This window comes from Hylobates moloch, unplaced genomic scaffold, assembly GCF_009828535.3.
Source record: "Hylobates moloch isolate HMO894 unplaced genomic scaffold, HMol_V3 SCAFFOLD_2, whole genome shotgun sequence".
NCBI lineage: Eukaryota > Metazoa > Chordata > Mammalia > Primates > Hylobatidae > Hylobates > Hylobates moloch.
In genome coordinates, this window is record NW_026652277.1 from 57,843,650 (window position 1) to 57,870,971 (window position 27,322).

A 27,322-nucleotide genomic window follows, 5' to 3' on the forward strand; every position below is an offset into this window, starting at 1 on the left:
AGCTTAGGCTTATTTTAGGTGATTCCAAGGAGCAGAGTAAAATAACAGGAAGGCAAAAACCAGCTCAATATAAAGAAGCATTTATGGAGCTTTAGAAGTAGGTGGTTAATTTTTTTGAATGAATGAATGATCATGATTGAAAGAATTGATGAATGATCTCCTTGAAATGGCATATTTTGGAAGAGTTTGAAATTTCTGTACTGAAGTTTTAAATACGGGTTTGATGAACTTTCCCAGGGGATGATTTCTGGGAGCTGAGAGTTAGTTGGTGGGAAATTTTAATACTTTTCGTTTTTACTACTTCTAAATTTTAACATAACCTGTGATCTTTTTGAGTGGAAATCTTACTGTGTTTTCTACAGCTGAGTATCATATTTTCCTTCATCTTCTTTAAAATACAATTCATGCTTTCCCTGATAAAGATGATTATTTTAATAATGTACATTCCTTTAAACGTTCTTATTTCACTGGATTTTCAGAATTCTGCCCTTAATCAGCCTTTTCTTTTCACACTGCCTTTTTTTGAGAAGTCTATTCTCATGGAATTAAATTCCAGTTTATTTTTCCGTGATTCCCCAAAATAGAACCTGTAGCTTGGCTTTGCTCCAAAGTTCTGGATCTATACCTCATCTACTGTCTTCTAGATGAGCCACAGTCATCTCAAACTCAGTGACCCAAACCGAATTCCTCTCTATGCTCAACCTGTTTCCCTTCTGTATACCTTGTATCTTTGTGATTGGTACCACAATCCAGACAGTTATCCAAGTGGCAAACTCTGGGGTCATCCCAGACTCCTTTTTTTGACTTCCAGTCACCAGGTCTTTCATATTTGATTTGTGGCTATCCCTCATAGGCCTTTCTTTTTTCTGCATACCCGGTGCTACCATCTTGGTTTAGGTGTGTCTGAATCACCCATGTTGATACTAAAGTAGCCTTTTCAAAATGGAAAAAAAAAAAGATGATTGTGTTGCTTCTCACTTAAAACTCTTTGGTGGTCTCAACTTAGCTGCATAACAGAATCCCAACTAATCAACATTTAGACCTTTTGTTGCCTACTTGCTTGCCAGCCTCCTCTTCCATCACAATCCCCACCCACCCTCCAAACAAACAGGAAAAGTTGTGCTTTTTCATGCCATGTCTTTTAACAAGTTATTCCTTGTACTTATTACAAGTTGTTCCTCTTTTTTTTTTTTTTTAAGAATGTCCTGGTTAACTACGACTTTATCCTTTTCTTAAAAATCAGTTATATTTTTAATAAAGTGATAAAAAACCAGATAGTACTTAAAGGTTGATAATAGTAAATAGCAGATCTTTGCACCACACTTTCCTGCCTCTCTACCAATCACTTTTGACTCTTTTTGATGTTTCTTCTGGTATTCAAATGTTTACTGCAATAATTTCCTTATAATGATACTTCTTGACTTGTCAGGCTTAGACTTTATCTGCTGACCTTATCTTCTCTTGTAATTCCAGGACCAGTACTCAAAACATTCAAGAGCTGGCACAGCACACACTGATTAGTCACGAACAGTTATCCCATATGGTGTATGTGGGCTAATTACTGGCCCTCAGTTTATGAACATATTTTGTTAAATTATCAATATTGATATTATTATAACCATATAAATATTATCCACTGCTGAAACAATGAACACATTATGATTGTTATGTTGCTTACACATTTTTTGTTTTTGTAAAAGTTATTAACTGATGCTTTTAAAAATCATTTATTCCTCATTAAGAACTCAGGGCAAATCTCAATTTCTCCATGAAGTCTTTGCCACTAGGCAGAGTTGATGCTCTATCCTATTACTTCTGCATTATCATTGTTGTTGTACATACTATACTGCACCTTAAAGATCTGTGTGTCAGGCCGGGCTTGGTGGCTTATGCCTGTAATCCTAGCACTTTGGGAGGCTGAGATGAGTGTATCACTTGAGGTCAGGAGTTCAAGACCAGCCTGGTCAACACAGTGAAACTCCATCTCTACTAAAAATACAAAAATTAGCCAAGCATGGTGGCAGGCACCTATAATCTCAGCTACTTGGGTGGCTGAGGCATGAGAATCACTCGAACCCAGGAGGCGGAGGCGGCAATGAGCCGAGATTGTGCCACCGCCCTCCAGCCTGGGCAAAAGATTGAGACTGTCTCAAAAAAAAAAAAAAATTTTGTGTCTATCTTACCAGAATGTGATCTCCTTGAGGTTAATGATAATACCTGTGTCTGTTATCTTAGAGCCTTTAGTGTCTTGAGTCTTGCACCAGTGTCAAATACATCGTGCTTAATTAATATTCATTGAATTATGAATGAACAGGAGTGTCCTTTCTCTTTATAGCAGCCTTTATTGTTTAGTAGATAGTTTTGTGAGCATTTATCTGATTTCTGAGTCTCTTTTTACAGATCACAAACTCAAATACCTGTTAGGCCCTGAGTAGTTAAAATAAATAAGTGCAGGAAGCCTCATGGGTTCTGGGGCACTTAAAGGGGTCACCTGCTTCTTAGTTGCGGCCAGTTGTTGCTAGGAAAGCATTTCAGATCTGTCTTGCCAGACCTTCCACTATTTCAATGGAAGAAGAAAATTCAGGTTTATATGAACTGCTTTGATTCAATTATTAAAAACTGTGCAAGCCAGGCAAATGCTTCTTCAGGCTCGCTTTGGTTCACACCCACCAACCTGTGACCTGTAGGTTGCTGGGGTGGGCAGGAAGATGAGCAGCGATGTTGTGCTTGGTTTGAGAGCTGGCTTGGCTGAGGATACCTCCTCCCCAGTGCTCTGCCTCCACTTGTGAGGACAGTAACCTCCTTTTGCCAACTGACACCAGCATGTGAAACAAGGCTTAGCAGAAGGAGCCTGGACCATAGCCCCCAGCCTGTGGGGATGTTTGAAGGCCTCAGCAGGGTTTCAAAGGAATTAGAACTCCCTCTGTGAGTGGAATTGGAGAATAATGGGTTAAATTATAAGTGATAGTGAGAAGGCGTGCAACTGGACTGCAAATTGTATAGCATGTGCCAAGCCATGTGCTCTTTTTAAAAATAAACTTAAGTTTTACAATAACCTCGAGAAGGAGATACTACCATCCTCAGGTTGCAGATGCAGAATCTCTATGAGATTTGGGGATTTTTTCTTTTTTAGTTCCCACCATTAGAGGAGATTAAGGCCTCCTATTACTGCCCATGAAGAAAGCCCATGGATGGGATTTTAGAAATGAATTAAACATATTATATTATTTTCCACTAGAAATTGCTCCTGGGATTTTTGAATATAAAGAGTTTTTTTCTTGTTCGTTTATAGATTGATTCATTCAGTCTTTTAACATTTGTTGAATATTCATTAAATTCTGTATTAGGCACCAGGATTACAAAGATAAGTAATATAAAATTCCTGTGTTTCAGAAGACCTAAATGATTGTTTGTTTCTATTTGTTCTAAGTGTGAAGGAAAGGGCAGGTGCTGGCAGTAAACGTGTAAATAATCTAGAAATTTGGTAGCCAAATTGCAATTTACGAAAGAAATATATGAGTCACTCCTGTTTTCTTGTTGCAACAGATAAAACGTGCTTTTAGAAAGATTAGAAAGTACAAATAAGGAAAATTCAGAAAAATGTTGCCTTAAGGAAATTGTGAGCAACTCTCTATTTACTTATTCACCTTTTGGCTATATGGATAGGTTTTTACACTTATCACACTTACACTCACATACACAAACAGGTGAGTACATACTCCCACAAACAGATCACGCTTTATTATTATTCTGTGGTCTGCTTTATTTAGGAACACAAAATGTTCTATTCATGTTTGAAAATCATCTTTTAATGGCTGAATAGTATTTTATTGCATGAATTCATTCAATGTACTTAATTAATCCTCTATTATCAGTTATTTAGGTAATCTACATTTTTTTAAACTCATGCCACTTTGCAGCTAAATCTCTTTATTTATCCTGAATTATTTCCTTAGGAAAAACCATTAGCCATGTAATTACTGAATTTAAGACTTATACATTGTGTGTGTATTTGCTTTTATGTTTTGTATAGTACTAAATTGTTCTCAAGAAAAGCAGGACTAATTTACCCATCACCAGTGGATTTGAGTTTCCATTTCTCTTCACTGTTACCCATGCTAGGTACATTTCTTTCTTTAAAAACATGTTCCAATTAGATAGGTAAAAAAGAGTCTCTCTTTCAAAAGACACTTTTGAAAACTCTTGACCTTTGAACTTGCTAGCCACTGTTGCTTTCTGGTACAGTAGTAACACTTTGTGTTATGGTTAATTGGCTCCACAGCTTGGGGGCAACTTGAGGATCTAGAGATCTAGCACATCCTGTTCACCTGTGTGTTCCTGTATGTCCATGAATGTTTGTTGAACCAAATTGAATTGGAGAACCTCCATAAGTTCAGAAATCATTTCAATACAACTGGTGGACAGGCTATTTTATTCTTGTCAGTTGCATAACAATAAGTAATTTTTATTGCACATTGATTACATACCAGCACCGTGTTAAGTGCTTTTCATACTTATCTGGCAAAAACAGCTCTTAAACTCAAGACCAGCTAATTCCTAAGCCATCTTTCTCTTCCTTGACTTTCCTCCCTCCTCTCTTCTTTCTTTTTCTATTCTTTCCTCCTATTATTATGGACATGTTTAAACATATACAAACTAGAGAAGACAACGTAGTGAACCTTGATATACCCACCATCAGCTTCAGCAATTATCAATATGTGGGCAAACTTATTTCATCCATGCCTTTTCGTCACTTCTTCATATCCTCCTTCTCATGTTGGATTATTTTAAAGCAAACCTCAGATACATCAATTTTATCCATAATTACACACACACACACACACACACACACACACACACACAATATAGACCCTGTTTTGTAACCTAAACCACAATATCATTATCATACCTTAAAATATCTATAACAATTTTTTAATATTATCTAGTGTCCATTCAGTGTCAAATCTCCCTGATTATCTCAGAAGTGACCTCTTCTGGTTGGTTTGTTTGAATCAGTATCTACACAAGGACTGCACATCTTATTCTGAACCATTCTAACCACAGCATGGCATTATTCTCTCCCTCGTAAAACATGTGGCCTGTCCTTCTCAGAAACAGAGATTCTTAGCTGGAGGAGACTAAAATTTTTAAAGAATTCCCATGGATCAAATATCTCCCCAGAAAGAAGTACATTCAATTGTCAACACCTGAGAAACGCTGGCTCTGTGTGGAATGGAGAAGGCACTTTGCTTGCCGTGGAGGTTCACCATTCACTCTCCGTGGAAATTCATCAGTAGATTCACTCAGGGACTGGGAATTCAGCTGCTCTTACTTCTGCTTTTGTTATAAGGCTCTTTCACAAGCTATGGCCAAGTTTCCTCCTTAAGATCCATAGTTAGATGTAAGTGATGGTGGCTTGAAAATTCATTCTTTAGCAATGAGCTGAAAATGTGCAGCATGCTGGCCTCTGTATCCCTTCCTGGGAGAGAATGACTTGGAAATGGAAACCATAGGCTTGTTATTTTCATAAATGCGTGAAATGGGTGATGACTTCGATAGACTGTTTCACAACAAGCAAATTTTCATGTTTGGTTTTGGTTCTGTTTTGAATTTGAAGGTCTAGTGATCCTCCACTGTGTGGTGGCAGATGGGAATTCCACCAGAAGTCCTGAAACTAATGGCCTCCTCTGTGGAGACCCTGAGGAAAACTGTGCAGGTAAAGTTTAACAAGTTTTATATTCAAATCTGACTTTTAATTTTCTGATAATAATAGTACTCATAATACTAGGTAATTATTTGAGCACATATTAAGGTACCAGGCACTGTGCTAAGTGCTTTATATACAGTAATTCATCACTATTCACAAGAGCCCTCTGAGCTAGATAATATTTTTTATTTTATTTCAAGGAAAAACCTACAAAGATTAAGTAACTTGCCAAAGGTCATACAGCTGGAAAACAGCAAATCTGGAATTCAAATGCAGGTCTTTCTGATTCTAGAGCCTCCAGTCAGCCACTATGTTTTGGGTCACAGATGCATGCTCCAGACTCATGTGATCATCAAGCATGTGGTATCTTGGACTGGATTCATTAAAAGCTGACATATTCTACCCAAAGTTAAATTCTTTTTTTCTTTTCTATTTCATAGTTAAAAGAAGGGAAGAAGGCAAGGATTTTACATATTTTACCTTGGAGATGCTTGAATTAGTGTTCTCAAACTTATCAGTCTAAGGCAGGATTTGGCCTTAGTAAAGGGTTTTAGTAAAGGCCTTAGTAAGAGCTTTAGGCTTTGGGGGTCATGATATCTTTGTCACAACTACTCAACACTGCCACTGTACTGTGAAAACAGTCATAGACACTATGCAGATGAATAGGCTTGGCACTGTTTCAATAAAACTTTAGTTAGAGAAACAGGCCATGGGCCAGATCTGATCCTTGGACTATAGTTTGCTGACCCCTGGTCTAAGGTTATGTTTGTTCTGTGTAGATTGTATGTTCTGGTCTTCTACAGGGGTTATTTCTGACTTAAAAAAAAAAAGAAAACAAAACACAGACCAATTAAAAAAGTGGGGTGCAGTAGAGGAGAGCCTCCTGTATTCCCTGGAAACTTCTATGAACTGGGAGTATGATGACTTGGTGTAAACCGCTCCTTTCCTAGCACCCGTGGGAAGTTGTAACAGAGCCAGGAACACACTGAGCAAGTCTTCCTGATGTGAGTCATCAGTTCCAGCCCAATTTTCCCCTTTCATCCCTCACAGTAGTGGGTGGTCAGAGGGTGCTCATTGGCTGTAGAATCTAATGGTGTCTTAGGTCATGTTTGGGTCTTGTCATCCATGTAGGCAGAAGAACAAGGCCAACTTTATGTGTTCATGTGTTTTTCTTCAGTCTGGTTTCAAATGTCTTCAATGATGGCATTTTTTCACATTTCCCTTGGGAAATTATTCCATAATTTGATGACAGACAATGTTCAAAAATCTTCCTCATCATCATCCTAAATGTGTTTTCTAATCTTATTTTTATTGTAGTAAGAACATTTAACATGAAATCTACCCTTTTAACAAATTTTAAAGTGGACAGTACAATATTGTTAACTATAGATTAGCAGATCTCTTCAAATTTATTAATCTTGCACTAACTGAAACTTTGTACACATTGAATAGTAACTCCCCAAGCCTCCAGGAACCACCAACTACTATCTGCTTCTATAAATTTGGCTATTTTAGATGCCTCATATAAGTAGAGGCATTCATATTACATTTGTCTTTCTGTGACTGTCTTATTTCACTTAGCAAAATTTCTTTCAGGTTCATCCATGTTGTCACAATGGCAGTATTTTTCTCTTTTGTAAGGCTGAATAATATTCTATGTGTGTACCGTACTTTCTTTATCCATTAATCTGTCAGTAGACCCTTGGGTTGCTTCCACCTTTTGACTTTTATGAAATAATGCTACAGTAAACATGGGAATACAAGTATCTCATTGAGATCTTGATTTTTATTAGGTTATTTCTTTTCTTGTTATTGAATTGTGAGAGTTCTTTATGTATTTTGGATATGTGTAATCAATATGTTTTGTATAGTGCTAAATTTCTTCGAGAAAAGCAGTACTAATTTACCCATCACAATGAATTTGAGTTTCCATTTCTCTTCACTATTGTAACTTCTAACCTTATCTCTGCGCAGCCCAAACTCTGTTGTTTCTTTTGCTGTGAAGAAGCTTTCTCATTTGACATAGTCCCACTTGTTTATTTTGCTTTTGTCACCTGTGCTTTTGGTATCACATCTAAGAAATCATTGCCAAGACCAATGTCAAGAAGTGTTATCTTATGTTTTCTTGCAGTAATTTTACTGTTTCAGGTCTTAAATATAAGTCTTCAGTCCATTTTGAGTTGATTTTTGTATAACAAGCAGGTCCAATTTCATTCTTTTGCATGTGGATATCCAGTTTTCAAACATCATTTATTTAAGAGATTACCCTTTCCTCATTGCATATTGTTAGTACCTTTGCTGAAGATCAGTTGTTCATATATTCATGGGTTTATGCTCGACTGTCTATTCTGTTGTATTGGTCTTTATACCAGTACCATGCTGTTTTAATTACTGTAGCTTTGTAAAATGATTTAAAACCAGGAAGAACGATACCTCCAACTTTGTTCTTGCTCAAGATTGTTTTGGCTCTCCAGGGGCCTTTGTAGTTTCCTTTGGATTTTAAATTTGTTTTTCCATTTCTGTAAAAAAAAAGTCACTGGAATTTTGATAGTCAATCTATAGATCACTTTGGGTAGTATAGACATTTTAATAATATTAAATCTTTTAGTCCACAAAATGGATGTCTTTTTATACATTTTTGTCTTCTTTAATTTCTTTAATTAATATTTTATAGTTTTCAGTGTGCAAGTCTTTCATTTCTTTAGTTAAGTTTATTCCTAAGTGTTTTATTCTTTTTTTTTTACTTTGCTTTTTGAATAGTTCGTGATTAGTGTACACAAATATAACTGATTTTTCATGTTAATTTTGTATCCTACAACTTTTCTGAATTTGTGAATTAGATCTTACAGTTTGTGTGTGTGTGTGTGTGTGTGTGTGTGTGTAGTCTTCAGAATTTTTTATGTATAGGATCATGTCATCTTCAAACAGAGATAAAATTATTTCTTTTTTCCAATTTAGATTCCTTTTATTTTATTTTTTCCTAATTGCTCTGGTTAGAACTTCCTGCACTATGTTGAATAGAAGCGGTTAGACTGGGCATTCTTGTCTTGCTCCTGATTTTAGAGGAAAAGCTTTCTAATTTTTTACCATTAAGTACTATGTTAGTTAAGGGCTTTACATATAAGACCTATTATTTTGGGGTAATTTCCTTCTATTACTAGTTTGTTAAAAGTTATTATGAAAGGGTGTTGAATTTTGTCAAAATGAATTATGAATGAGTTTATATTAATTAAGGACATTGCCCTGTCGTTTTCTTTTCTTATAATGTCTTTGTTTAACTTTGGTATCAGGGCAATGCTGGCTTTGTAAAATGAGTTTGGAAGTGTTTTGTCCTCTTCAATTTTTTGAAAGAGTTTAAGAAGTATTGGAATTACGTATTTAAATGTTTGATAGAATTCACTAGTGGAGGCATCTGGGCCTGGGCCTTTATTTGTGGAGGTTTTAGATTATGACCAATTTCCTTATCAGTCGTAGGTCTGTTCATATTTTCTGTTTCTTTATGATTCAATCACGATTGGTTGTTTGTTTCTAGGAATTTATCTGTTACTTCTTCGTTATTCAATTTTCATGGTAGTCTAGTATAATCCTTTTTATTTCTGTGACATCAGTTTTAAAAGTACAAAAAATAGAAAAAGCTTATAGAATAGATACAAAGAAAATATTTTTGTAGAACTGCACAGTGTGTTTGTGTTTTCAGCTGCTATTACAAGTCAAAGGAAAAATTAATTAAAAAGTTTATACAATAAAAACATTACAGTAAGTTAAAGTTAATTAGTTATTGAAGAAAGAATTTTTTTTATAATACAAATGTATTGTAGCCTAAGAGTACAACATTTATAACGTCTACAGTGGTTTATGATAATGTCTTAAGTCATCATGTTCACTCACCACTCACTATCTGACTTACCTAGAGCAGCTTCTAGTCTTGCAAGTTCCTTTCATAGTAAGTGCCTTATACAGATATACTAGTTGCAAACTTTTATATCGTATTTTTACTGTACTTTTTCTATGTTTAGATACAAAAATACTCACTATTATGTTATGATTGCCTACAGTATTCAGTACAGTAACATGCTGTATAGGTTCGTAGCCTCAGAGAAATAAGCTATACCATATAACTAAGGTGTGTATAGGCTACACCATCTAGGTTTGTGTAGGTACACTCTATGATGTTTGCTCAATGAAAAAACTGCCTAATAATGCATTTCTCCAAACATATCCCTGTCATTAAGTGATGGATGACTATATATCATCCTAGTCCTTTCTGGCCTACAAGGTTTCTGCTGAGAAATCCACTGAGTGTGATGGAGGTTTCTTTGTGCATGAAAAGTAATTTTCATCTTGCTCCTCTCAAAATTGTCTGTTTATCTTGAACTTTTGACAATTTGATTGTAAGGTGTCTTGGTGTAGATTTCTTTGGGTTTATGTTTTTGAAATTTGTTGGTCTTCTGAATATGTATGTACATTTCTTTCCTTAGATTTGGTAAGTTTGGGGCATTATTTCTTTGAATAAGCTTTCTGCCCCTTTCTATTTTCCCTCTTGGACTACTATCAGATGTATATTGGTCTGCCTGTATTATGGTGTTTCATAAGTCCTTTAAGCTTTTTCACTTGTTAAAATTCTTTTTATTCTTTTTGCTCCTATGATTGTATAATTTCCAATTACCTGTCTTTAAGTTTGCTGATCCTGTCTTTTGCTTGACATAGTCTGCTGTTGAAGCCATCTGTTGAATTTTCCAGCTTAGTTACTGAATTATCCAGCTTGAAAATTTATATTTGATTTAAAAAAATATTTTCCATTTCTTTGTTGAAAATTTCACTTTGTTCACGTATTGTTCTCCTGTCTTCACTGAGCATCTTTATGATAGTTATTTTAAATTCTCTGTCAAATAAATTATACTTCTTCATTTCATTAGTTTTTTTTATTCTTTCTTTAGAATATATTCACCTGTCCCTTCATTTTTCCTAACTTGCTGTGTTGGTGTCTGTGCATTAGAGAAAACAGCTACCTCTCCTGTCTTCATAGACTGGCCTTATGAAGGAAGAGACTCATTAATCAGTCTAGTTGAAGATTTGGGGGCCCTTCAAGCCTTTGTGCTAGTCCAACTGTCTTTGTTCTGAGATCTGGGAACTTTTCTTCTGATCATATGGTACCGTGTTAGGGGTAGGGATAATGATGAGAGACTGTCTCAGGTTTTTTTTACCTTCTTCAATGTGGCCGCTTTTGCATTTGCTTAGAGGAGAGGAGCTTCTCAACTATTTTCTGAATTTCTTACAAGAGAATTTATGTTTTGTAATGTTGACTCAGTGTGTTTGTGGAGGGTAGGATAGTTGAAGGCTTTCTATTCTGTCATCTTGATGATATTACTCCTCTGTTTTCTTTTCTTTAAAACAGTTTTTATTTCAGTAGTTTTGGGGGAATGCCCATCAATGATAGACTGGATAAAGAAAATGTGGCACATATACACCATGGAATACTATGCAGCCATAAAAAAGAATGAGTTCATGTCCTTTGCAGGGACATGGATGAAGCTGGAAGCCATTATTCTCAGAAAACTAACACAGTAACAGAAAACCAAACACCACATATTCTCACTCATAAGTGGGAAAAGAACAATAAGAACACATGGACACAGGGAGGGGAACATCACACACCAGGGCCTGTTGAGGGGCGGGTGGCAAGGAGAGGCAGAGCGTTAGGAAAAATACCTAATGCATGGGGGGCTTAAAACCTAGATGACTGGTTGATAGATGCAAGAAACTACCATGGCACATGTATACCTGTGTAACAAACCTGCACATTCTGCACATGTATCCCAGAACTTAAAGTAAAATTAAAAAAATAGTTTTGGGGGTACAGGTGGTTTTGGTTGCATGGATAAGTTCTTCAGTGGTGATTTCTAAGATTTTAGTTCACCCATCACCCAAGCAGTGTACACTATACCCACTATGCAGTCTTTTATCCCTCACCCCACCCCCACCCTTCCCCTCTCAGTCCCCAAAATTTATTATAGCTTTCTTGTGCCTTTGCATCTGATATTGTTTGACTATGTCCCCACCCAAATCTCACATTGAATTGTAATCATCCCCAGGTGTCAAAGGCAGCAGGGCCAGTGGAAATGATTGATTCATAGGGGCGATTTCCCCCATACTGTTCTCATAGTAGTGAATAAGTCTCACGAGTCCTGATGTTTTTATAAATGGGAGTTCCCCTGCACAAGCTCTCTTGCCTGCTGCCATGTAAGACATGACTTTGCTCCTTAGTCACTGTCTGCCATGATTGTGAGGCCTCCCCAGCCATGTGGAACTGCGAGTCAATTAAACTTCCTTCCTTTATGAGTTACCCAGTGTTGGGTATGTCTTTATCAGCAGCATGAGAACAGACTAAGACAGCATCTTCATAGCTTATCTCCCACTTAAAAGTGAGAACATACACTATTTGGTTTCCCATTCCTGCATTACTTCTCTTAAAATAATGGCCTCTAGCTCCATCAGAGTTGCTACAAAATACATTATTTTGTTTCTTTTTATGGCTAAGTAGTATTTCTTGGTGTATATAAACCACATTTTCTTTATGCATTCATTAGTTGATGGGTGCTGTTTTCTAATTTTTTATGTACTACAAATAGATGTGGTTTTTTATGTCTCTCTAATACCCTTTAACAAAAAGAGGGGTCTAAGGAAATCCTTGAACAGAATAATCCCCAGTCTCTCACTCTAAGCCATTTTGTTGTCTTAGGCAGTTTTTTGCTTCCAACACCAAAATTTTCATTTTCGAAGTCTATGCCCATCAATGCAGATCTTCCCATCACACGTCTTCCATAGTAACTCAGTGACAAGTTGCAGCCTGCCTGGTCTTAGCGTGCCACAGGTCTAATCATTTATTGTGTAAAGGCCAGTTTCCCACAGTGTAGAGGCTACAGTATATGATCTTTATTTTTAATTTTTTTAATTCAAATACTCATTTTTGCATTATTTGCATAATTTTTAGCTTTTACATTTATCTCTAAGTTTTCCTCTGGAGGATCACTGAGGAAGTAGTTATTTTTGTTCACCCACTCAAATCCATAATTTTCTCTGAATTAGTTGTAATTTCTTTTCTGAGACATGGTCTGGGGACATTCCCAAATAATTATTTTTTGGTGTATTTTCTGCTTTCTTTAAAATTTATTATTATTATTTTTAATTGACACAATAATTATACACATTTATAGGATACAGCGGGCTATTTTGACACATGTATACAATATGCAATGACCAAATCAGGATAATTAGCACGTACATATCACCTCAAACATTTATCATTTTTATGTGTTGAAAATAGTTAAAATCTTCTCTTTTAGTTATTTCAAAATATGCAGTAAATTATTGTTAATTATAGTTACCCTACAGTGTTAGAAAACATTAGAACTTTATTCTTCCTATCTAACTATAATTTTGTATCCTTCAATCAATCTCTGGCTATCTCACCTCCTCAGCATCCGTGAAAAGTGAAATTTATTAATCCCTGATTCTTTTTTTCTCACTGTTGTTGTATGTTCCCTTTCTCGCCCATTCAGGAGGTTAAGCCTGCATTTATAGATTTTATAAATATTTTAGTAAAATTATCGTAAATTTTGTAAATTATTTTACAATATTAAATGTAAATGTGTTATTTACAAATAATAAATGTAAAAGTGGAAAACTATGCAAATAAGGCAAAAATGAGTATTTGACTTTAAAAAAATTAAAAATAGAGACCATATACTGTAGTCTCTACGTGGGGGAAACTGGCTTTTCCCCATGAGTGATTAGGCCTGTGGCACACTAAGACCATGCAGGACGCAACTTGTCTCTGAGTTACAATAATTGTAAGAAAATATTATTTGTAAATTATTTTAGTAAAGTTATTGGCATAATTAAAATACAAATACATTAGTGATTTGGTGAAAGATCACTTTGCTTAAATATCACAATAATAATATAATGTCATAAAAATTATTTCGTATTTTTCTCTATAGGATATAGAATTTTTTCTTGCAAATGGGCTTTTTTAAATAGATTTTTTAATACATTTTACTATTTGAGAAATGTTATCTACAGAGGGAGAGAAAACAGACTTCAACATGACTATATGTTGAACAAATATTGAGAAATCAACGAGAAACCAGAAATACAACGCAAAAATGCTTAATTATTTCTTTGGTTTACTCTTCTTCTCCTAGTGGCCTATTAGAAAACAGAAACAAAACAAAAAAATCTCAAGAATGCAATTCCAGAGGTGTCGAAAATCAATTGATTTGATTTTGAAAATTTTAATCAAGGATTGAGCTTCCTGAAATTTTTGTGGCATTGAATAGTGTTATTTATGTTACCACTGTCCTTTCACATTATCAGGCTAAAATAATTGCATTGTCTTAAAATATCAGGTAAAATTAATAGGTAGACTATGCTGAATATATTTGAGCTTGGTCTCTCAGAATCTAAGGTAGATGGACCTACTCTTATATGATGGTCACAATAGCATTAATTAACTTATTTAAATCAATTTTCTTCCCCTTTCCACCCTCCTTCTCATTCTCCTTCACTCTTTACTTTTTTGTTTCCTTCCTTCCTTCAGCCCTCCTTTCCTTCCTTTATTTGGTGATTTATTTTATTATACTTTATTCCTTTGGGGTATAGCATCATTATCAACAACTACGCTTTCAATAAAAAGATAGCATCCATCATCTATTTATCTCCTACTATGTGCCAAGGACTGTTCTGAGTGTTTTATGTATATAAATTCATTTAATCCTATGGGGTACCTACATTATTCCTTTTTTCAAATGAAGACACTGCAGCACAGAGAGGTAAAGTAATTTGTTCAAGATCACACAGTAAACAAAGTAGCCTGACATGAATTCAGAGACACCATCTCTCTAGAAAGTATGTTGTTAATCACCATGCTAAACTGCTTAGAATCACATGGGAAGATCAAAATGTGGAACATGTGAGAAAAATACTAAAAATAATAAGAAAAACAATAATTTCCTGAAGGCAAAGTGCAAATGAGAACAGTAGGTTTTTGAAAAATAAATAAATATGGTGCAGGAACGGATCTTCTGTACTGAATGTATCATTTTCTAACTTGGGTGATGCATTCATTCATCTCACTAATATTTATGAGCACCTACTATGCAGCAGGCTGTCGTCCAGGTGTCAAGGATGCAAAAATGAACAGTGGTCTAATATGAAGTCAGAAAGGTAACAGAGAAAGAGAGGTAATGAGTAATGTATAATAGAACCTTGCCAAGGAGTATAAGGCCTTCAACTTTTTTCTCTGAGTGAGTTTTAATGGCATTACTCTGGTTCATGTATGCAGACTTGATAGTCAAGTGGGCAAAGGCAGAAGGAAAGAGACTAGTTAAAGGTGTCATCATAGAAGCTATTTCCAGCCTGAGATGCTACTGGGCTCAGACCAGGGTAGTGGAGATCGTGAGGTTATTCTGCATATATTTTGAATGCAGCTGATAGGGTTTGTTGATGCATTGGATGTAGCATAAGAGAGAAATAAGTCAAGATAATTCCAAGATTTTTGGCTGAAATAATAGAAGAATGGATATTATTTACTGAGATAAAGAAAGACCAAGTTTGAATGGGAAAATCAAATATTCTATTTTGAAAGTGTTAAGTTGACATGCCAGTTAGATATCCAAGTGAAGATGTTAGTTGGACAGTTGAGATTGAGGGATGATATCTAGGAGGTAAACTAAATTTAGAAATTGTTATCATAAAGATGTGTTTAGGACAGGAGTCTTGATGAGCTTACCCAGGAAGGAGAAGAGATGAAAGAGTATCCAGCCATGCTGTATTTGCAAAATTTTAGAGGTTGAGGGAGGCGAGGAGGAAACTGCAAAGGAGAATGAGCAAAGGATTCATCATGCACACAAGAATTCTATAGCATGCATTCTTGGAAAACAAGGGAAAGATAGGTTTTCTTCCTGTCCCTCCATTTTTATTTGCCTCCAGCCATGAATATTTTTAAACATATGCAAAGATACCTATGCTTCAACATTGATTCTTTTTTTTTTTTCCTCCAAAGGGATTAAATGAAAAAGGGCAGCTCTGGGTGAAGGCCCATTCCTATAAGCTCAGAAATGGTTGGCAGAGCTCTCCTAGTGAAAAGACATGTTAATCTGTCCATATCATGCTACTGAACTCCTATATAAGCAAATTCTAGTAGCTCAGAAAAAGTTAACATGTACCTCTGTGCGATGTAACGTCCCCTTTCACTTTTCTGTAGGAAATGTCATTGGATGTAAGACAAATGGGAATCCTCAATTGAAATAAATTTTCAAAGTTTGTATTTCTTCAAGGACACTGTGAATTTACATTCCCCTGACCAGAGATAGCTGGCAAGATAAAAAAGAAAATTAACTTTAAATATCTAAAACTTTCTTCTTCACATTTTGGCCTAAGAAATTTGTAAAAGGAGGAAATCCCTATTGGGAAGATGCCTGGAAGCCAAGGAGTAAAATAATAAAGCCCTAGGCTCTACTTCCTACCTGTGTGGGAGGATGAATTGATAGTTGTTTTTCTTCCTCAGTCTCCTTGTTAAGGCCTGTGAGACGTCTGTTTCAAAGTTTAGCCTTTCCCTTTACATTTGTACATAGAGATTTAACTATGCATCTAACTACGGAGCTGGATATACTAAAAGGCTATAACCATTGTAATGGGTGTTACAAAAAAGCACTATAATAACAGTTGTAGTATTGATTGCCCTTTGAGTTGACTTCAGAATACAGTAGCTGATATTAATGTCATCTACAAAATTATTAAATACACTTGAATGAACACTGTTAGAATAAATAAGCAAAGGTTTTATGAAAGATACACCTAACGGATCTACTCTGAAGAGTTTTAGTCACAAAGGCATCACAAAGCCTCTTTTGCCTTGAGTACTAGAATCATATAGAGACTAAGGAACTATCCTATGTTTTATCAAAACATCCATCAAATTGAGGAAAATTCCGTATGAAAACTAAGTCATTTAGGTGTCTGCCGTATTCCTCCACTTTGGCCTAGCCCAAGGGAATCTAGTACATCTCATGTAACTACCCGTATGACCCAAAGAGGATGACTACTTCTTGTCTAATTGCTGTATGATCTAAGAAAGATGTCCTTGCTTCCAATTCCTTTTGCAAACCCTTAGAGTTAGGTTTTTACATCCACTGATGTGCAGTAACCCTAAAGGGTTCTTATTTAATTGGTGTTTAGCATCTTTGGAATATAGAGTCCTGTGAAGAGATTGGTATATATTACCTGTGGTGCCCATCCGCTTACGAGATTGCGTTGCAGCCTGGCTCACTAGTGGATGTACTTTTCCAGTGAAATTCTCTGGGACAGGGGCATGTTTTGTTTTTGTAATTTGAGTTGGAAAAGGGTAATGTGGGAGGAAAAAAGATCAATTGTGTCCCACCACCTCTAGGATCAGAGGGATATTTCTGGTTGCTACATTGCTACATTTTCAAGACTATGTCATTCACTTTACAACAGAGAAACACGACACTTAGGACCAATCCCTCCTTTGTCATAGGATTAACTTTTCCTTCTTCTTGATAAGTATCTCTGGAATGGAAGGGTATATTCACCCTCCCGTGCCCTATATTATCAGGTCTCATGATGGGCCGAAAACACTGTGTTCCATAGTTCAATTTTTAGATAACACGAACTTGATGAATACTGGATTATAAGGCACTGAAATTTTAGGTGCCGTTCAAAAAAAAGAATGCTGATAAGCTTTCTCATTTTCACAAGGAAGAGACGATCCCATCTGGGTTTGTGTATGTATGTGTGTATATGTGTGTGTGTGTGTGTATTTATGTGCATGTGCGGCAGTATGTGTGATTTATTTTTCTTTCAGGTTTTAAAGTTCCATAAAGAAATCACTGGACATTTTCTGCCTGGTGGCATGGAAATGTTTTAAAATCTAAATAATGCTGGGAATATTTAAGAGCATGCTTACTTAGCAAAGGAGAGAGCTCTGTGAGCGATCAAAACAGGACCTGGCAAACATTTCTTTGGCATAGATTTGTGCTGCTTGGATGAACGAAGGCTGATCAAATCACTGCATTCAGCAGCTGCTGGTTAATTTGCTTTTTGGTATCATACTCTGCATGGTGTTTATCAAAAGTCTGGGTGCATTTAAAGGGGCATAGCAACTAGAGAAATAAGTAAAGTTTAGGATACATAGCCAAATGACTTTGATATTTAAAGGCAGGTATGCTTTGCAAATCTGGAAAGGTCTTTCCGGTTCATACAAGATCTGTCATTAAGTCTTCTGCCTCCTGAGTTAATCTCCTTGCCCTCCATCCCCCTCACCCAGACTCACATCGTATGTGTCTGCCCTGGTTTTCTCTTTGCCCCCACTAAGAGCTCAGTCTATACTCTCCTATATAATATGGTGACAAATGGTCCACAGTTTAAAGCATTTTTATGTATACCATTTAATTTCATCCATAGGAATCATCTTCACCTCTCTCTTGCTTTGTGTTTCAAGTGTAAACACTTCAGCCTACTGACATCTGAGATTTCTAACTTTCATTTGCAGCCATTCTTTGCTGTTCCCCTTCAGGAGCCTTCCATTTCAGTGAAATCTGCCTCCCACTGCCTGCATTAGACCTGCATATTCTTGACTCTGTGCCTTTGCTCTTGACATTCTCCATAACTCAATTGCTTGTTCTCCTCCTCTAAAATCTACATTTTCCATACATTTCTCTTTGATTAGGTCAGCATTCTTCATACTTATACGAGATTGCTGTTAGAATTGCCAAGATTTTAAGATTCTGGGATTAACTCATTTACTGAGGAGATTACTGTCCCAGGAATTCTGCTATGAACTTCTACATATCCTTTTTATCTGCACCTCTCAACAGCCTTTCAATGTAGATGTTGTCATGTCTATCTTACAGATGAGGAAACAAAGGTTCAGACAGCCTAATTAGCTTGCCCAGACTCATACAGCTAATGAAAGGCAGAGCTGAAAATTAAACACGAATTTTCTTTCTCCGAATCCAGTGTTCTTTCCACTGTTTCCAGTGTACTAAAACTATTATCTGGTTATCATGGTTGTTTTTACTGGTTAATTGCTTATTTTTGTTTTTTATTTATTCTATTCTCCAATTTAAATAGTAAGACAGGGTATCCTTCATTTCTTCGATGTTTTCTAGTGCCTATTATAGTGCTCCGGAAATGGAAACACTCAACAAATGGAAGTTGACATCAATTGATTTGTCAAAATACAGAGGTCTTTGCCTTTGATACATTTTGCAGTTATTTCTGGAGGAAATTTCAGTCCTTCTGATGAGTCTCATTGGTTGACATGTATCAAGCAAATATCTGGCATGTAGTTCAAGCAGTCAGCATAGGTGGTTATCAAGTCACCAATCAAACCAGGTTAGCCAGTTCCTCAGTGAGATTCTGCCATCCCCTGAAACTCTGCACTGTGACCTGGAATCACAGGAATTTGCAGTATTTAGATCATCCTAAGTCCTTTGAAATTCCTCTCTCTGGTGGCCTGGGGCAATTATATGTACCCTTCTCATAATATTAATTAAGATGTTTAGTAGTCATTGCTATTAATAAAATGATTATTCAGTGTCATTGGGATGCCAGGTGCCATACCAAACCTAGCGTGACACGCCCTTGTGACATGAATACACTATGGTCTTCCTGGCTCCACAGGCATCTGGATCCTGCAAGCTGTTGGTTATACCATGAACATGGAAAGTTTGACCCTGGGCTGGAGCTGGCTTGTTAGTTGTTTTCTGTTTTCTGTGGGTGTGGGCATTTGTCCCTTGTAAATTAACAGACGAAACAGCTAGTTAGTATTTCTGTTTTGTTTCTCTTGATTGTTATTTACTGAAATTTTACATGTTGGTGATGGGGAAATGGCTACATACTACTATCCTCAGTTGAGAAATTAGGCAATCAATGAGGCCTTTACCTAAAAGCGTAAGGCAAGGAAGTCAGTTCAGGATTGAAATCCAGAGCATGAAGTTTTCAGTATTTTCCTCCTCCTTCAGAGCAGCAGAACGAATTCATGGGCCAAATGAGAGATACAATTGCCCACGGAGGCAGGTGTGACTTCTGGATGCATCAGGCTGAGAGTCAGTGACAAAAACCTGGTGAGCAACTGGCTCAACAAAATGCCAGAGTGTATGTGGCAGTCAAGAACGTGGACTCAGCGGCAGATTGCCTGGGTTTGAGTCCCAGTTTTTCCTCTTCCTATCTATGTGATCTTGGAAGGTGACTTAGCCTCCATGTGTCATGCTTTGTGCATCCATAAACTGGAGATTGGAATGGTGCTTACCTCACAAGGCTATTATGAACATCAAATGAATAATATACAAAAAGCAAACAGACCAGCATCTAGCACTCAGGAAATACTATGTAAATGTTTAAGTTAAACAACCAAAACCAAACCCCAAAACCAACCAAAAAAAAAACCTCTCTTCTCTAGCATGGCTCTGATAACTTTCATGGAATGAAAGCCTTCTCTCTTATTATTCTTGTGTTTTACCCTTTAAATGACACTAAAGTTTCTGAAAGGTAGATTGAAGTCAAATCTTAATTAAAGTAGGAAACATTCTCACCACTATCCCCATTGTCCAATCTCTAGAGCTATTTTGGAATCACAAAAGTCTGACTTTTATCCCAGTGCAGAGAGAAAGAAAAATGAGAGATTCAAATATATTCTACAGAAAAACTGGCAGCAAGATAGGAATATGATTCTATTTACAAGTGAATATTTAAAGAGAGTTGATTTATTGAACTTTTTCTCATTTTCCAGCTACCACCACACAATCAAAGCGGAAAGGCCACTTCTCTAGGTGCCCCAAGCAATACAAGCATTACTGCATCAAAGGGAGATGCCGCTTCGTGGTGGCCGAGCAGACGCCCTCCTGTGTGTAAGTGGAGTGTCCTCAGCCAGCAAGCAAAAGGGTGCAGAATGGTGCCCGCCTGGGTCTTGCCAGGACTGGAAAGTGTGAGCTAACCATGCCATCTGTCCGAACACAGTTCTGCCTGGTCCTGCCCCCAGCCACTTGTTTAGGGGCCCACTCAGCAACTACTTATGGAGAAACTGACGCACACTTTCCTCCTGAAATATGAGTATGTGAGAGTCCAGCTCCACTTCCGGGCTGGGCAGTGTCCTCTGATTTCTTGCGCAAGCAGAACTGATTCTTTTTGGCTCAAATAATCTCCTGGGTGGTTCAGATGGAAATGAATTATTCTGGCAAGTGTTAGGTGGTTTATAGTTAGTGTAAATACGAGGAAATTCCTGCCAAATTAAGAGCTACTTTTGTAGGTGTCAGTTAAGCACAAGGAATTAGTCGTATTTATAAATGAGATTAGCGAAGCCTGTTTATTAAAGTGAGGAATTGGGAGAAAAGTTTTCTTTTCAACTCTTTGTATTTGAGCTTAGTTCAATTTTACTCAGGCATACACAACTTTCTTTTTGCATCTTTTAAATACGTGTTTTCTTCTAAAAAGATGTCCCACTAACGTGCTTCCTGGGACCTTTCCTTAGAGAAGTGGGAGGTGATTCTTCAAGTGCAATTTTGACTTAAAGTTCATAGAATGTTTATGCTCTTCTGCACAGTTGCCCCAGTATATAAGTTTTCTTTCCATAAGTATCTCAGAAAAATGACTCCAAATCCTAATTTTGTGGAAACTTTAAGGGTCATGAACTTTTTAAAAACTTAAATATATTTAATTTAAAAAAGAAATATACATGGATAATACTTGGAGACAGATAACAATTGCTAATGTAAGAAAATAAGGAAGTGTGTGTGTGTGTGTGTGTGTGTGTGTTGAGAGGAATAGATTTAATTTTTTAAAAAAATTCATTTAATTGCTCCCTGGCTTGGAAGCACATATTGAATTTTAAAAATATTAATGATCTTTAACCCAGTACATTTTCCTATGTCTGCAGATTTATTGTTTTTTGATATTGCTGCCCTCTAAAATGAAAACCACAGTGTGTAATCTACCTGCCTAAGATCAACACATAGATTGTTCCCTTCAATGTAAAGTTTAAACTCATTTTCTCAGCCTTCATAGATCATCTGACCTTGGCTTAATTTTCTAGCTATATCTCACCATATTCCTAAATGCTTTTCTAAAATTCTACATTTCATTTCATGATTTATTATATAAGCTCTTCTCGTAGCCCAGAAAGCTTATTCTTGCTATGGTTTAAGATGCACTGCACTCATCATCTCCTTGTGGACCCCTTCACTGACTTCCTCCTTCTCAGGCATACACTCAGGTCTGAGTTAGATGTCCTTCCCCTGTGATCTAGCCACACCTCTATGAAAGCTCTTATCCACTGGAGACATAACTGGTGGTTTCTTTAAATGTGCCTTCTGTGACTGTGAGCTCCTAGAGGGCAGGCAGGGCTCATGGCTTATTCATTTTTGTATTTCAGTGTCAAACACAGTCCTCTGAATTTACTAGGTGCACAAGAAATGACTGATGCATGAACAAATAGTGCCCCTATTACAGTCCATCTAATGCTATACTAAATTTCCAGACCAAGGCCTTAGTCTTAACGGAACATCTTCTTAGTAGAGGAACAGTACACAGTCAATGGGAAGCAGATCATAGCAGACAGGGCATAGATTTTGGAGTCAGATAGGCCTAAAGTAAGATTTTGTTTTTGCCAATTATAAGCAGTGTTAACAATGGGTCAGTTACCTTTTCTGAGCCTCAGTTTTATCATCTACAAGAGGGAGTAATAATACTGTCTGGTCAAGTGGTGAAGACAGCAAAATAATAAATGCGAAAACACCAATTGTGGTACCCAGCAAAGAGCAAGTATTTCATAATTTTTAAAGTTCCAACTTTTTAAGAACATATTTAAGTATGCCATAAATAAAAAGTTCCCACTTGTTAAGAACAATTTTTTTTTTTTTTTTTTTGGAGAGAAGGTCTTGCTATATTGCCCAGGCTAGACTCAAACTCCTATGCTAATGTGCTTCTCCTACCTCATCCTCCCAAGAAGCTATGAGAAGAGTGGTAGATAATCAGCCTAGGACTGATGTTGCAGGTGATATAGCACAGATTCAGGCAAAACTCTCTTGCCATCGGTGACAACACTGTTGTGAGAAACCGGAAATATCTCCTCTTCTTGGGATCATGGGAGTTTGTGGGCTCTTGTTTTTACATGAAAAACCAAAGTGTGTTTCAAATAATGCAAATCTTCTCCTCTCAGTAATCTTCTCAGTATTTCCTTTGAAAAGGGACAGTTTATTCCAGATACATGACTTTTATTTATACATGCAGCACAGCACATTTACTAGGCAGTTAAGAGCTTGAACTTGGGAGCCAGACTGCCTGTTTGAATCCCCATTCCCTTAACTTCTCTGTGCATCAGTTTCTTCATCTATAAAATGGGGTTAATGATAGCACATACCTCAAAGGTGGTAATAAGGATCAAGTTAATATTTATAGATCTTTTACAATAGTTTCTGGTGGTTATTTCAGAATAGTGATCCCAACGCCCAATTTTGCATTGCCCTTAAGGATCATGAACATCTTTTAAAATTATTTTTGATTTTAAATAGTGTAAGGTGCTTATTAAATAAAAACCCACTTAATCACCATTTAATAAAAAAACTTAGAATCTGCTCTCTTTGCCTCTTCTTCTCCTACATGAGAGATACACTCACTGAAAATAAACATCAGCTGACGTGTTGTTGGTTTGCTGAAGAGCAAAATAACATGAGAACCACTATAACCAGCTATGTTAAGGTTTGACCTTTTAGCATGGATTCATTGGGGTACAATTTACAGGAAGTACTGCTTACTGAGAAATTCAATTAAAGCATTGTTAAGCCACCAATCCCACAGCATATAATTAGAAAAACATTCTAAAAGAGTAGAAAGTAATTGTCATGCATTTTATTGGCAAAGCTATTGTTTAAAAATACCACATTTAGGCTGGGCGCGGTGGCTCACGCTTGTAATCCCAGCACTTTGGGAGGCCGAGGCGGGCGGATCAGAAGGTCAGGAGATCGAGACCATGGTGAAACCCCATCTCTACTAAAAATACACACACAAAAAATTAGCCGGGCGTGGTGGCGGGCGCCTGTAGTCCCAGCTACTCAGATAGGCTGAGGCAAGAGAATGGCGTGAACCCGGGAGGCGGAGCTTGCAGTGAGCCGAGATTGCGCCACTGCACTCCAGCCTGGGCGACAGAGCGAGACTCCGTCTCAAAAAAAAAAATAAATAAAAATAAAAAAAAAGTAAAAATACCACATTTAGTAAATTTGTTAGAGGAATATTTAAGCTAGGTGGAAAAGATTATATTTGTAAGATTTAATTCCAACCTTATAAAAACTCTGAAAAATCTCCCTCCTATACATGCAATTAAAAGTGATTCCTGGCCAGTCACGGTGGCTCACGCCTATAATCCCAGCATTTTGGGAGGCCGACACGGGCGGATCACGAGGTCAAGAGATTGAGACCATCCTGGCTAACATGGTGAAACCCTGTTTCTACTAAAAATATAAGAATTAGCTGGGCGTGGTGGCGCGCGTGGTTTAGTCCCAGTTACTCCGGAGGCTGAGGCAGGAGAATCACTTGAACCCGGGAGGCAGAGGTTGCAGTGAACCGAAATTGTGCCACTGCACTCTAGCCTGGTGACAGAGCGAGACACCATCTCAAATGTTAAATGGCGAGTTACTGGGTGCAGCACACCAACATGGCACATGTATACATATGTAACTAACCTGCACGTTGTGCACAGTACCTAAAACTTAAAGTATAATAGTAAAAATAAAAATAAGTGATTCCCCCATCCCTAGTTTTAGTCTTATGTGTGACAGATTTTTGATATCTCAAGATATTTCTAAGCTCTCTTCCTGTAATTTTGATCTCAGAATGAAGATACTTAGCTATCTTGCAGGAAGCAATTTTCTTTCATTCATCCTTGGGTCCTTTTATAATAGATGCCTTTAGGTGTCTTTTCTCCTTTGCTTGCATTAAGCCTCACCTTTCAATTGATGGCTGTTACTGAGCTTATTTTTTGTTTGTTTGTTTTGAAGCACTATCTCAGCTACAATATTGGCATTAAGGGATCTCTTCACTTGGGAAATACAGGCTTTGTGGGGATTAACTGCCTTGGCTTTTGTCAAGCATAAACTATAGAACAGCCCAGCCGTAAATCCTTTCTTAAAGAAAAATGGGGTTGCACAGAAGTTTTCTAAGGAGCAGAATTTAATCTTTTTGACATTTGAATAATTATGTATATGACCAGTGTCACTTTGTGTTTTAACTTCATTTGAAGCATTCTCTCAAGGAAAATATTTATTAATATTTTTGATTACTATTTCCCTAATATTAATAAAGGAAAATGTTTATTAATACTAAGGTACTAAGGTTACAACAGATAATTTTGGTTAAAATGTCCTCCAACTTTTTATGTACCTTAATTCTCTGATGCAGTTCAGATAATTCTATGGGGAGTACTCAAATCACTGAGTTGTTAGCTCCTTGGGTGTTACTCAGAGAAGCCCCAGCTTGGTCAAGTGGATGCATAACTGTAGTCTCAGATTTAGGACATCTGTTTATGTTAGATGTATCCTAAGGCAGATTAATAGAAAGCTGAGAGAATAAGGGAAATGAAGAGAGACTGTTGATTTCTAGTCATTCCCTTGAAGAAGGCCATGGAAAAAACGGAGGCCATTTAGAGGAGAGTGAAGGGAATGGTGAACAGATCTGCAAATGTGGTTTTAGGAATCAGATAAAGGAGCTAAAGAGGACAAGACCTATGTGTTTGCGGGGATGTAATGAAGGAGGCGGTGAATAGAAGAGTAATAGAAGGGCATGACCTAATCTGTGATGCCCTTAAGCAGTAGAACTAGAATCAATGGGTAGAATTTACAGTGGAGGAAAGAGGAAAGAAATTCTGTAGAAATAACATTTATAGAACATTCTCTTTATCTAACGTTTATGGAACATTGGGTTATGAACTTTCACATGCATTAGCACATTTGATCATATAAAACCATGCAATTTTTATATAATTTATAAGAAAGCTTGAGAACATCAAAACTATTTGCATTATCCTATGATGAAATGGGAAGTCCTGTGGATTTTTGGGTTCCTTGTCATGGAGGTATTTAAGCACTGGGAATGCTGTGGAGGGAATTTTATCCTCCTTTCGTTTTTGAATTCAGAGACTAAAATTTTAAAATATATTTTAGTTAATTGTCATCATCCTTGTGTATTTATATTAGACATATTAATAATGTCTAATGATCAAGTGATGACAGGTATTCAGCAAAGCAAAAAAAATTGAAATTACTGGTCAACAAAGTAGTGCATCTTTTTTAAGAAAAGGAACTGTGTTCTTTAGTAATTTCAAGTAATGAAAACTGTTAATTTCTTCAAAAAAAAGTAGAGATTCTTAAAAGTCTTGCGAATTTTACTTCTTTGCCCTCTTCTTGTTTTATAGCTGTGATGAAGGCTACATTGGAGCAAGGTGTGAGAGAGTTGACTTGTTTTACCTAAGAGGAGACAGAGGACAGATTCTGGTGATTTGTTTGATAGCAGTTATGGTAGTTTTTATTATTTTGGTCATCGGTGTCTGCACATGCTGTCAGTAAGTATTTTTAAACTTAATTTTAAGTAAATCTGAGAAACAGTATTTGCTCATAGTTTTTCTTCTTTTCTTCCTCCCTACGTTCTCTTTTGCTTTTTCTTTGATTCAAATAAATCTACATTTTGAGCTTTGCCATTGTTGATATAGAAGTATTCATAATAAAACACATAATACATGATTTTTATCATGTACTGAATAAAATTGTTATAATTTAAAATAAAATTTGTATAAATTTTCTAGTTAAAAAAGACAGTCATTTAGTCTTAAAGCCTATATTTTATGTTCGTTAGTAGGCTACATAAGACTTCTATTTTCTAAAACTATACCATAACACAATAACATTGAAAGATAAAAACAAAACTTTCTTTTTTGCTTTGCTACATTAAAATAATAAACTTTATGTGTAAACCATATTACTTTGTTTTTCCTTTTACTTTCTATTATATACCAGAACTTTGAAAATCAGGAAACATCCTGCTTTTTCTCTGAGACAGAGTGGCTTTGCACAATTTTCATTTGTATGTATGTATGTATGTATGTATTTATTTATTTATTTATTTTGAGACAGAGTCTCACTCTTTTGCCCAGGCTGGAGGGCAGTGGTGCAAACATAGCTCACTGCAGCCTCAAACTCCTGGGCTTAAGCGATCCTCACACCTCAGCCTCCTGAGTAGCGGGGAATACAAGTGTGTGCTACCAAGCCAGGCTTTTTTTTTTTTTTTTTTTTTTTTTTGTAGAGACTGGCTCTCCCTATGTTGTCCAGTCTGGTCTTGAACTCCTAGCCTCAAATGATCCTCCCGCTTCAGCCTCTTGAGTAGCGGGATTACAGGAGTGAGCTACTGTACCTGGTCCTGGGACAATTCTTAATTAAATTAGTTTCTTTTTGGAAACTTATTTTTATTATTATTTTTTTTTTGCAGAGCAGGACTACCACCGAGTATGCTACCAAAAAAAAAAAAAAAAAAAAAAAAAAAAAAAAAAAACTA

The 27,322-nt window shown here is 36.5% G+C and overlaps 1 protein-coding gene across 2 annotated transcripts in view; it reads left to right on the top strand.

Annotated features, from left to right (window-relative positions):
* BTC (betacellulin) overlaps window positions 1–27,322 on the top strand; it is a 52,492-nt gene that overhangs the window by 20,270 nt on the left and 4,900 nt on the right. The window contains exons 2-4 of one of the 2 annotated variants that reach the window (XM_032164094.2): window positions 5,618–5,716; window positions 20,520–20,637; window positions 26,190–26,336. In XM_032164094.2, coding sequence (XP_032019985.1) covers window positions 5,618–5,716; window positions 20,520–20,637; window positions 26,190–26,336 — 364 coding nt within the window. The remainder of the gene's footprint in view (window positions 1–5,617; window positions 5,717–20,519; window positions 20,638–26,189; window positions 26,337–27,322) is intronic. The other variant, XM_032164103.2, reaches the window with a different exon arrangement.